At 34.3% G+C, this 13754-nt stretch overlaps 1 protein-coding gene across 1 annotated transcript in view; it reads left to right on the top strand.

The window, feature by feature from the left end:
* LOC135194977 (homeobox protein engrailed-1a-like) overlaps window positions 1-5261 on the top strand; it is a 22675-nt gene extending 17414 nt beyond the window's left edge. The window contains exon 2 of the mRNA XM_064221231.1: window positions 4567-5261. Coding sequence (XP_064077301.1) covers window positions 4567-4889 — 323 coding nt within the window. The 3' untranslated portion in view covers window positions 4890-5261. The remainder of the gene's footprint in view (window positions 1-4566) is intronic.
* The last annotated feature ends 8493 nt before the right edge of the window (window positions 5262-13754 follow it).

Raw genomic sequence — 13754 nt, 5'->3', positions numbered from 1 at the left:
GCCGATTCTCCTACGTGCCCAGTAATGTCAGTAATGATAATGATAATTATAGCAAATATATTTGTGATACGTTCGTTACCGGTGCCTTGTATAAAATAGAGATTTTTATTAAGTGCAACATTTTAAATGTCCTTTTTTTTGTGCTGTATCTCCACCCAACTGCAGATGTTCTACTGAATACTGTTTAATGCATTCAGTACTCTATTTCAGTTGTTTATGTCAAATTCCAACCCTTTCTAGATATTTTTGTAATATCTGTAACGAAGACCAAACGCCCATTCAGAAGATCAACTTCCTTTCAAACGCACATCTACTAAAACGTATACTAATGCTTATGCAAAGGCAGATCTTATGTCTTCAGCGTCTGTATAAACCCCGCCATTTTCTAGAGAGAGAGAGAGAGAGAGAGAGAGAGAGAGAGAGAGAGAGAGAGAGAGAGAGATCGTTTTGCGAGGGAAGCGGCGTCTTGTCATATATCTTCCGATATACGTAGCGTTTAATAGTCAATAATATTCTTATTTATGTGGTCCTTAAGCGGTTTCTAGAAGTTATGCCGCGGATACAGACTCCTTCCTTCCTCTCTCTCTCTCTCTCGGTTTTGTCGCCGAGCGGGGCCATAATTTTTCTGGCCTATCTGAGCCTCTGATCTCTTGGGGATGTGTGAGAATTTTTAGCGCGAGAGGATGGTTCCTTTTTTTGGGGTCCTTGGCTTAGTAGAAGTGCTTATGAGAACGGGCGGGAACGAGCGGGAATGGCTTCAGTAGCGAAGGCGGGATGGCGGAAACAATAGATCGTTGGCTTTTCGAATGGGGATAAAAAAAAAGAAATGGCCTACAGGTCTATGGGACTGCAAATGTGTATATGTTACATTATGGATGTTACGTTACGTGTGGGTAACAGAGACGTTCTGGATTTCTTGTAATGCTGAAGAGCGCTTTATTAAATATATAATATATTATATATAATAATATCATATATATATATCCCTTATAATATATATATATAGTATAATATTATATATATATATATATAATATATTTACATACACGCATCAAGCTACAAATGTCCTTTAATACCTAATTCGCTCCACCCCCGAAATTGATATTTTTTCATATATGTTAACCGAAGGGAAATTTTGTGTGTAGCTTAATGCATATACATATATATGTGTGTGACATACATATAATATGATGCGTAAAACTAGATTAACTCATTTCAATGTAATTATTATGACTAAAGTAAGTCTTATAGTTATTTTTGTTGAATTTCACAGTTGTGAATGTTCCTACTACTCTGTTTTAGAAATTCTGTGTGTTCGCAATGAAATGAGAAGAAGGACTAGAATTAAGTTAGAAAAAAGCCTTCATTATCACTTTCATAATTTACACATTTCAGAAATATAAATCTGTAGTATTCAGGGTTCGTCAAATATTTTCTCATCATGTTTCTGGACAGAGTTTCGCGTTCAGTATTAAAATCGTCAAGATACAAGGACCTGAAATATTAAAGTCTTTGTTGTTATTCATTCTGCCGGATGTATTCATGTTGCGTGGTGTTGGTTTATTAAAATTCGGCCATAGAGCCAAGAAGCACTGGGGCATCTTCAGCCATAAGTTTCATAAGGCAGTGCAAACAAGGGCGTTAGAGGGGTTGGACAGAAAAGTTCAGTCGTATACTGTATTCCTCGTTGAAATTAAACATATTGAGGTATCAGAAAATGATTGATAGTGATTTTAGTTTGACTTTTTTTATTGGATTTTTATGAGTTTTACGGTTCTCGTTTTTATTATATTTTTGTGCTTACAACCTTACCGATTTACGTTATTATTATTATTATTATTATTATTATTATTATTATTATTATTATTATTATTATTATTATTTCTACCTTTATTATTTCTTGAGGCTTTTTTATAATTTTCTAGTATGACTTACTATGCGACTAATTCTGCTGCATCCCGAGTAGAGATTCTCTCTCTCTCTCTCTCTCTCTCTCTCTCTCTCTCTCTCTCTCTCTCTCTCTCTCTCTCTCTCTCTCTCTCTTAATTCCTCATTCCACACTTTTATTAAATTTTACCTCTGTTCTTACTTTTCAATTGCTTTGTCTATTCATCATTAAATGACCTAACGCCATGAACTTGTAGATAAGCATTTCTTTACAATTTAATTTTTTATTTATTTATTTTTATGGTTTTCTCTCTGAATTCCACATTATCTCTCCATTTTTATTTTTTCTCCATTCTTCATTAATTTACCGATCTTATAGAGAAGAATTTTTTTTACAATTTTTTGTTTTTGTTTTTATTTTTATCTATTTGATTATTTTCCTTTTAATTCCTCATTATCCTCCCCATTTTTATTTTTAGTCCATTCTCCATTAATTTTCCGACCTTATACAGAAGTATTTCTTTGAATTTTTTTTTTCTTTTTTTTTTACGGTATTCCCCAGCGACCCGTTCCCTTAATCTCCCGTTTGAGAAGGGTTGACGACCGCGCCTCTTAGCGGACGCAAATGACGATCGCGACTGACGCAAATCTCGTCGATTGAAACGCATTGTCAATTCCGAGTGTCTGCGCGCGGCATATTAGTGTCTTTTATCCTGGTCGTATGGGGGATCTTCCTCTCTCTCTCTCTCTCTCTCTCTCTCTCTCTCTCTCAGTTCCTCATGTCCTAACTGTATATTTCTAGTTCGTCATTCTCTCTCTCTCTCTCTCTCTCTCTCTCTCTCTTGGACTAACTGTATGTTCCTAGTTGGTCATTCTTCTCTCTCTCTCTCTCTCTCTCTCTCTCTCTCTCTCTCTCTCTCTTTGTATCTCAAGTTCCTCCTGGCTTAGCTATATATTCCTAATTCGTCATTCTTCTTCTTCCTTCTTCTTCTTCTTCTTCTCCTCCTTGTTACATCTTTTTGGCGGTCTTCAATTATCTCTGTCCTCCCTCCTCCCAGGTCTAATTTTCTCTTGCCATCGTTTTTTCCCTCTCCCTGTGTCTTCTTTATTCTATCTCTCCCCCACCCCTTCCCTTTTCATGATTTTGAATTCTGCTCGCTTTCCTTAGATCTCCACAATCTCACAATCTCCACAATTATTGTGGACTATCTCTTGTGTCACTTTTCTATCTCCTTGTAATTTCCCCGTTATTCCTTCCCATCTCCCTCCTCCCTTTCTGCTTGTTTGGTGGAATTGTTCGGTGGTAAAAAAGGCTCTCTCTCTCTCCCTTCTTCCTCTCTCTGGCTTCCTCTCTCTCTCAAATCTTCCTCTCCGGGGCCCCGCCGCGTCCAGCACCTCAAGCCATTCCCCTCTCCGCCTCTCACTCGGTCCTCTCTCCTCCCTTCCGTCCCCTCCCGCCTCCCTCCTCTCTCTCTCTCTCTCTCGGTATTGTACTATATCTCTCTCCCTTTCCCTCGCATGAAAATAATTTCTCAAAAAACTCGTACTTTATATATATATATATATATATATATATATATATATATATATATATATATATATATATATATTATATATATATATATATACACACACACATATACATATATATATGTATACACATGTTGAGAGTAAACACTTACTCTCTCTTCTCTCTTTCTCTCTCTCTCTCTCTCTCTTTTAGTATTATACTCTGTCTTTCTCCCTCACATGAAAATAATTTCTTAGAACAACTCCTACTTTATATATATATAATTCTCTCTCTCTCTCTCTCTCTCGTCTCTCTCTCTCTCTCTCTTCTCTCCTCTCTCTCTCTCTCTCTCTCTCTGATCTAAGTGAGGTGGAGATCTTATCCATTTCTCGACACGGTTCAGTGGGCTCCATACTCGGAGGCAGTGGATTCCATACTTGGGGATTAACTCGTTCGATGTGACCCATTGCTTCTTGCAGCTGATAGTTATGGTCTGTTGCAAGCGTCGGTAACGTTCCGTTTGTTTTTATCGTCGATGCGTTGATCTCTGTTTTTCTGTAATAGAAGCGTTGTGTACTTTCTATTCATTCATATATGAGTTTCTTGCAAGCTTATTCGTTTTCATACATAACTCGAGGTAATGTGGAAGGTTACAAGATATGATATTTGTATTTCCTGTTGGTAATAATAATAATAATAATAATAATAATTTTAGTAGTAGTAGTACAATAGATGGTTGTAGCCGTAGATGAAATTGGCAATAATAATAATAATAATAATAATAATAATAATAATAATAATAATAATAATAATAATAGCTGTAGTAGTAGTAGTACAATAGATGGTTTTAGCCGTAGAAGAAATTGACAATAATAATAATAATAATAATAATAATAATAATAATAATAATAATAATAATAATAATAGATGGTTTTAGCCGTAGATGAAATTGGCAATAATAATGGTAGTAGTAGTAGTAGTACAATAGATGGTTGTAGCCGTAGATGAAATTATGAATGAATATAAATGTAACTTACTCGGTAGGATTTTTGAGACGCACTGTCACGACATCATTCTCAGCAGAAGGAAACTGTTACAAATCCAGACATCTTTAATCTTTAGCATTTGTTCACTGACTGTTTACTGACTTGTTTACCGGTTCGTTACAGGTCCGAGATCCCGCAGAATCAAACGGCGCGAGAGGGCCACCCCGCAGGAGAAGCGGCCCCGGACGGCCTTCACCTCCGAGCAGCTGGCGCGGCTGAAGAAGGAGTTCGAGGACAACAAATACCTGACGGAGAAGAGACGGCAGGACCTCGCCCGCGAGCTGTGCCTGAACGAGTCCCAGATCAAGATCTGGTTCCAGAACAAGAGGGCCAAGATCAAGAAGGCCAGCGGCCAGAAGACGGGCCTGGCCATCCACCTGATGGCGCAGGGCCTCTACAACCACTCCACCGTACCTGTCGACGAGGAGGAGAATTACCTGTGCTGAGGTGGTGGCGGCTTCTTCGAGGAGTCGCCCTCCGAATCAGCTGATCGTTGTTGATCTGTGTTTACGTTCTTAAATACGAAGGCGTGTATCATTCCTTGAACGGACGGTGAACGCACACCTCTCCCCTCCTCCCCTCCCCCCACCTTTGGCCGCACGTCATGGGACTTGGATTGGATTCTTCTCACTCCGCTGACGGTCCTCCAGGGGCGGACGGAAAAAGTCCTTCCGGAACGAAAAGAGTTGTCATTGACGGAAGAATTCTTGAGGGACGGAAATTCCTCCGCGGGGGAAATGAAAACGGCTTAGGATCTAGTTCTCTAGCCCTTGACGGCTATAGTATAGTCTTGGGGAGAGGAAGAGCCTCGAGAGTCCTCCTCCCTCCTCTGTCCTCCTATCCTACCCTCCTGAATCCATCCCATTCCCAGTTTTCATTTCATCTCACCGCAGCTCCATCAGAACCTGTCAAGACTTATGAATGGTTTCGACAGCGCGGTGGCAGCGTCTTTCGCATCTCCCGTCTCCTGCCCAGACTCTCTTTCTCCCCTCTTTAGGAGACGCCGGAAGAAGAAGAAGAAGAAGAAGGGGGAAGCTGCTGCTGCGGCATCCTCCTCCTCCTCAAAAGATCTGCCGCTTCAATAGCGCTGTGATCCTGCCGCAAAGATGAGATGAATTTTTGAAAAGGATCTTTTCACACTCCTCTCAGGCCTTTTGCTCTTTGTCACGAGTGAAATCGTGCGCACATACATACATATACATATATATGTATACATCTTCAATCCATACAGTCATATACATTAATATCCGTTAAATGTATGTCCTCACGCGGGCATCCCTTGTGAAAACCCTTCCGTTGCAAATTAGCCTCCTCTCAGTATTAATTCAGGAAAGATGGACAGCATCAAGAAGAAATCAGCCAAGAGGTCATATCATATATATTTTCTTAATTTATTATTCCCCCCTCTTTTCCTCTTCAACACTCGTTGTCGTTTATTCTGTCTCCCCTGTGTTTAGTGATTGTTAACAAAAACTAGTTTTCAGTGTGAAACTTGAAAAGGAAAATATGAGAGAAGACAGAGCTGTTGGAACCACTCTCAGTCAGTCAGTTGGTGGAAGAAAAAGTCGTTGGTTTTGTGTCCCTGTTTATTATTGGCGCTGCTTGAACGAGAAGAACTTTTTGGAAGATAAAGTGACGGACAGGAGAAAGAGAGAGGGAGAGACAGAGAGTGTTTTAAGAGCAGTTATTCGCTGAGAAAGCGACTGGCGATTAACATGAAAGTGCAGTTTTTTAAGTGCAGTATAATGAAGTGCTTGTATTAGATATATAGATATATATATGCACCTGGATACGCAGTTGTGTGTATAAGTATGTTTTTATTAAGAATGGTTTATGTTCATGGGTAATTTTGTGTGGTATGTATATATATGTATGTATATATATACGTATATATACATGTATATATAATGTGTATTATGTATGATAATAATATATATGTATATATATATTGTATATATATATATGTATATATATAAATATATATATATAAATATATATATATATATATAATATATATATTATATATATATATATATTATATATATATATATTATATATATATATATATATTATATATATATATATATATATATATGAATAAAACTGGTTGTTGGAGGAGGAGAAGACCCATCCATAGAGATTGTTTCTTGATAAGACGACCCTCGTCTCGCAACTTTTTTTCCATTTTCTCACCGTTGAACTTTTGACAGAGCAGATCATTGGACGGCAGCCTTCCCTTTTTCCTCATTCAATATCCAAAGTTGGATAGTCAGTATTGTTAGATGCGAAACTCAAGTCTGCGAAAATCTCCAATACCTTCTTTTTTAATATCTTTTTTTTTTAAGTCATTTAGGTCAGTTATGTATGGAATGGGGTCACCATTGATGGCATTAGCTGTACCATTTATATATATATATATATATATATATATACATATATATATATATATATATATATTAAATTATTTAACTTGATAATAAAACAATTGCAGTAATTTTCGTTTCCAGAACTTTTTGAGTTGACGAATAGGCCTATTGGCTTCATAAACAGGCCTATGTCGCCTCTCCCTGAGAGAGTCACTTCTTGTCATAAACCTAATTTAATGGTGACCCTACGTCCAGTGGTAGCTGAGGTTTTGTGAAACAGTACAAATTAGGTTTTAATTTGGTGAGGCCACGGTCTGGCCTGTGTTATCATTATATACATGACGTATATAGCCAAGAATTTTGTCTCTATGGAAAGACTTGAAATATTTAGGTGTAAAAGTGGTCAGGTCCCCCACCCTCCCCTTTACAAACGCATTCGAAGTGCCGATGCATTATGAAAGGGACTTGAAAAAGGGGCTGTCATTGCCTCTTAGATAAATAAGTAAAGATATTAGATAAATAAAGGCCGAACATATTCCCCCTATTTTTCAGGGATTTTAAGGAATTACCGGAATCCGTATGGAATTTTATCGGTACATCTACTCGTCATTACCATTACGAGATATTTTATTCACGTGAAATGACATTTACATCATCCTGCAGCCATTATTAAGGCGGTTTCCCTCGCCCCCAGGTGAGAAGCACACCTGTAATATTCATCGGCAAGAACCCCGTTGGTGGATGATTACTTATCGGCCAACCACTTTGAGGCACTTACTGCCCCTAATATTCAGTAGTAACCTGAAAGATTTCAAGGAGGCAAGTTACGAAATAAATGTGTAATTGAACTTCTTACATTATACCTGTTATTACTCTACCTGTTTGAATTCTCACCTCATTAATTTTAATTCGCCAAAAGAATTTTTTTTATATATATATGTTACTCTTAGTGTAAAATAGTCTTTTTTTTATTCATTCGTTTTAGAGAAAAATAAATCTCTGATTCTTCAGGAATATTCTCTTTTTACTCGTAAGGTGAAAAGCTCCTATGAATAAGCGACCTTTTACTTTTGTCGTGAATATTATATTATATTATATTTTTGTTATTCTGTGCATTTGTATTCCTCCTTCTTGTTTTTTTTTTTTTACTGACATTTTCTCGATTTATAAAAACAGGAAGGCGATCTGGCGGCCCATCGCTAAGGGTGGTCGATCGCCCCTAATGTAAATAGTGTACATTTTTATCAGATGTTTATACTGTGTACATAAGTGTTTTAAATTATTTATATAAATGTGTTGTCAAATAAAAGCCATTTTCCCTTACCACTGTGTTTTATTGTTGCTTTGGACGGGGGAGGAAGATTATGTATAGTATGTGTATGTTATCAAGAGTATATATATATATATTATCTATATATATATATATATAATATATATATCTATATAATATATATATATATAATATATACATATATATTAATATATATAGATATTATATATATATATATATATATATATATATATTTATATAATTGATTATTATGTATATATATATATAATATTTAATAATAATATATATATGCTATATATATATATATTAATTATAATTAATATATGGGGGTTGAGAGAGAGAGAGAGAGAGTCAGACTTGGCTGTCCTATAGGTTTCAAGCGAAGCAATAAGTCCTAGAGATCGCCGCTTTATTGTAATGAAAAATACTTGGAAAAAAGTCGATTTTCTCTTTTTAAAATCAAATTAATTCGTGTACTCGTGCTTAAATGAAATGGGAAGTTGATCAAAATAAAAAGGGAAGTTGATTATAAAGCAATATTTATGATTTTGTTTTTCACGTCAGCAGGCTAAAAAGAGATCTGACGTATGTGGATGATGTTTATCTATCAAGCAGAAAATCTACTTCCCAAGTTGAGTTCAGTAGCATTCTGTATTTTGTTTAACAAGTTTCCAAGTGACTTTTTTTTTTTTCTAATGAGTGAGAAACTTATAAATAAAGGTAAAATTTCTTTTATTTTCTAATGGAAGAAACTCGAATAAAAAGATAGATGTTCTTTTATTTTTTAATGAAAGAAACTCACATAAAAAAGATAATTTTCTTTTGTTTTCTAATGGATGAAACTCGTATAAAATGTGATAGAATTTATTTTGTTTTCCAATGGAAGAAACTTTTATAAAAAAAATAGATTTTCCTTTTGTTTTCTAATGAAAGAAACTCACAGAAAAAGGATAGAATTTCTTTTGTTTTCTAATGGAAAAAACTCGCATAAAAACTATAGATTTTCTTTTGTTTTCTAATGGAATAAACTCTTATAAAAATATATTTTTTCTTTTGTTTTCTAATGGAAGAAACTTTTATAAAAAAAATTATTTTTTGTTTTCTAATGGAAGAAACTCTTATAAAAAATATATTTTTTCTTTTGTTTTCTAATGGAGGAAACTCGCATGAAATGTGATAGAATGTATTTTGTTTCCAAATGGAAGAAACTCGCATGATTTTTTTTTTTTTTTTTTTTTTTTTTTTTTTTTTTAAAGAAAAGCTCAGTTTTCTTTTGCGTCGTGTTGCCCTGAGGTAATTTTTCCCACTGAAGAAAATACTCGATTATACTACTGAAGAAAATCCTAATTTTCCCGCTCGTGAAAATGAGTATTTTCTCGCGGGAGAAGAAGGTCCTTATTCTCTCGCGATGAAAATCATATTTCAAAAGAAGTCTTGTGATTTGCTCGTTGAAGATTTTAAAACAGAAATAGGTTGATAGGACAGCTGGAAGAAGTATCATCATAGTATATAGTCCTGATTATGCTAAAAGGAATATTTACCACCAACATCGTCATCTTCAGTGAATGATAACCGAATCAAATTCGAATAACTAATGGTACACTGACGTTTAAATATTTATTATTAATATTGATAGATTATAAAGTAAAAAAAAAAATTTTCGAGGAGGTAGATTGGGTCCCCATTATTGAAAATGTAAGTATAGAACCTCGGTATGGGGGATGTTATTTAATCCAAGCGTTTATTATTAATGAAAGTTGATATAGACTAATGACACTGAGAGGAGTTAAACTTGGTCTTTATTAATGAAAGTGAAGCAGGCGTTCGTTTATGCTAATCCAGGACCGATAATGAAAGTCAGATAGTATATTTATGGGTGTTAGCAGTCTTTGTTATATAATGAAATTTGAAACAAAGCGTTGACGTTCATTTATGTTAGTCCAGGACCGATAGTGAAAGTCAGATAGGATATTGATGAGGCCAGGATTGATAATGAAAGTTGAGGTATTACATTGATGAGAGTTAGCAGTCTTTACGAATGAAAGTTTAAATAAATTAATAACAGTAAGAAAAGTTGAACAGATTCTTTTATAATGAAAGCTAGAATAAATTAATAACTGGTAGCCATTATGCAAGTTGAAGCAGAAAAATTTTATTAATTATATTAAAGACAGAGAAGAGTTAAATCGTGTGTTGATAGATTTTGAAGTTTAATGACATTCAGAGAGTTTATGCCAAATCTTTGTTAATGAGAGTTGAAAGGAATAATGGCGTTGAGAGAAGTTAAATAAACCTTGTCTGCATCATCTTCATTATTTGAAAAGTTAGAGGAATCTTAATGTTATTGAAGAAATTGGCTCGGATCCTTTTTTTAAAAAGAGAAGTGATTGAATTAAAGTTTGGCTCTTGAAAAAATATATTTAATCGAATCCTATCAACATTGAAGTAAACTGGCATTGAGAAAAGTTAAATAAACCTTGTCTGCATAATCTTCATTATTGGAAACTTAGAGGAATCTTAATGGTATTGAAGAAATTGACTCGGATCCTTATTTTTTAAAAGAGAGAAGTGATTGGGTTAAAGTTTGGCTCTTGAAAAAAATATAATCGAATGCTATCGACATCGAAGTAAACTGAATGAAAAATGGCCGGGTGTAATTTTCGTCAATGAAAATCGAAGTAAAAGTTAGCCCTCTTCAGCTGCCTCAGCACACACACACACACACATTTTGCAACTTGCTAAAAATAGTCAGAAGGAATTTTTAAATATGTGAAAATCGAAGCAAATTTGAACCCTTATAAAGTAACGAACTGACGCAAATTTAAAATGAAAGAAATATCATCATTAACCCCTTCAGTGAAAATAAAAACCTTCAGTAAATAAAAAAAAAAAAAAAAAATCGAGCTGGAAACGGGTGATGCTACTTTTTTTTTTCCTACCTAAAGGAATGTTTAGTAAATGGAAATCGGAGTAAATCTGAACTGGCTCTTACAGATAAAGAACTGACGCAGATTTAAACTTAAGCAAAATCCTATTTAACGCCTTCAGCCCCCCGCCCCCCAAAAAAAAAAAAAAAAAAATCACAAGGAGGACACTGCTTTTACATTTTACATTTTTTACACCTTGCTAAAAATGTCAAAAGAAAAGAAAAAAAAAAATCCTTAGCAAATTTGTACCACAGCCCCTCCCCACCCCACCCCGCCCCACCCCCCCACCCACCCCCCCCAAAAAAAAAAAAAAAAACTTCACTAAAAGAAACTGATTTTGTTTTTATTTCACTTTGCCAAAAAATGTCAAAAAAAAAAAAAAAAAAAAAAAAAAATTTCTTGAGCAAATTTGGTACACAGCTCCCCACCCCTCAAAGAAAAACCCCCCCCCCCCCCCAAAAAAAAAAAAAAAAAAAAAAAAAAAAGCAAATTTGTACCAAAACCCAACCAAATAAATTAACTGACCAAAATTACAATTAAAATTCCTTCAGCTTAAAAAAAAAAAAATAATTTAAAATCTCTCTCTCTCCTCTCTCTCTCTCTCTCTCCTCTCTCTCTCTCTCTCTCTCTCTCTCCCGATCACAGACGACGGCGGCCAAACACCCATGACATCGACGTCATGTAAAGTCAGAGCGAATGATCAATTCGGAGAAATGATCGTCCGTTAGGGAGTGTTTTTTTAAGGCGAGTCATACGAGATAATGAGAGAGTGCGTCGTAATGATACGCGATTATTTCTTGTTTTTATTTTCCGTTTCATAATTTTTTTTTTTTTTTTTTTTTTTTTTTTTTTTTTATTATATATATATCGCCGAGACATTTGTTCGATGATTGTTAGTTTTACTGTAATGCAGGTGTGTATATTGTAATGTCGATTGTAGTGTTATAATATCGGTTGCATTGTTACTTATTTTGTAATATTGGTTGTAGTATTATTCATGGGATATCGGTTGTATGGTCATATATATTTTGATATCGGTTGTTGTGTCACTTTTATTTTTATATCGGTTGTGGTGTCATTTATATTGTAATTTCGATTGTAGTGTTATAATATCGGTTGTATTTTTATTTATACTGTAATACCGTTGTAGTATTATTTATGTGATATCGGTTGTATTGTTGTTTATGCTATAATATCGGTTGTAGTGTTATTTTTATTAAGAAATCGCTTTTAGTCTATTTATATTTTGATATTGGTTGTAAGATTATCTATATTGTGATATCGGTTGTAGTGTTTTGCATAATATATATCGGATATAGTAATCTATATTGTAATTTTGGTTGAAGCGTTCTTTGCATTGTTATATCGGCATTGTGATATCGGTTGTGGTATTTATATTGTAATATCAGCCGTTGTGCTTTATATATTATAATAAATATTGTAGTGTTTTGTGTATTGTACTATTGGTTGTAGTATTAGTATATCGATTGTATTATTTAGTTGTAGTGTAATTTATATTATAAAATCGGTTGTAGTATAATTATTTGTTGTAATATTGGTTATAGTCTTATTAGTATTATGGTATCGATTGTATTATTATTTGTAGGTTGTAGTGTAATTTATATTATAATATCGGATGTAGTGTTATTCACATGACCTCAGTTGAAGCTATCGGAATGATATCGGATCAGACAATGAGTGACTAATTCACGTATTGCGTCGCTTGTATTCTCAGGCCTCATTGTGACCCGTGGGCGTTGTTGTTTGGCTGGTTGGTTTGAAGCAGGACACACCTTCCTAGAGTCTTTCTTTTGCGTTGGTGAGACCGAGACGCCCAAGTGTGACAAAATCAAGCTCTTTCAATGAACTGCTATTCTATACTGATATCAAAATTCGCCCTTTAGAAGTGGACGTCTGGATTTTGTGCTTGTTATTAATCTCTCTCTCTCTCTCTCTCTCTCTCTCTTCTCTCTCTCTCTCTCTCTCTCTCTCTCTCTCTCTCTCTCTCTCTCTCTCTCTCTCTCTCTCTCTCTCTCTCTCTCTCTCACCGATTATTATAATTTTATATTAGTATTTGAGATGGCTTCCAGGTAGGAACCTTCAAACTGTAATGCAAAATTTTATTCCTAACATATATGTGAGGTATTAATTTTCTCAATTATGTTTAAATTTCATTCAGTATATTTTAGTTTGGTATTTATATTTACATTGACTCCATTTTCCTTCCTATACACGTTTTTTTAAGTGTTTATAATAAATGTTGTAAATTATCTGATTTCTTGAAGAAGTCTTCATTTTTGTGTGTTTTATTTTCACACCTCTCTTAAGTGTTTATAATAGATGTTGTAAGTTATCTGAATTTTTAAGAAAAAGGTCATTCTTCTCCCGTCCAGTTTTTTTGCGTTTTAATTTCGCAATATTGTTTTTTTTATTTTTTCATTTTGTCGAAATATCGTTTTTTTTTTATCTTTATTTTGTCGCAATATAGTTTTTATATTTCTTCATTTTGTCGCAGTATAGTTTTTGTATTTCTTCATTTTGTCGCAATATAGTTATTTTATTTCTTCATTTTGTCGCAATATAGTTTTTTTATTTCTTCATTTTGTCGCAGTATAGTTTTTATATTTCTTCATTTGTGCAGCAATATAGTTATTTTATTTCTTCATTTAGTCGCAGTCTAGTATATTCTCATTTTGTCGCAGTATAGTTTTTATATTTCTTCATTTT

This window comes from Macrobrachium nipponense, chromosome 15 (assembly GCF_015104395.2).
Source record: "Macrobrachium nipponense isolate FS-2020 chromosome 15, ASM1510439v2, whole genome shotgun sequence".
NCBI lineage: Eukaryota > Metazoa > Arthropoda > Malacostraca > Decapoda > Palaemonidae > Macrobrachium > Macrobrachium nipponense.
Note: the sequence above shows the minus strand (reverse complement) of the source record. Positions and strands in the feature narration are given on the sequence as shown.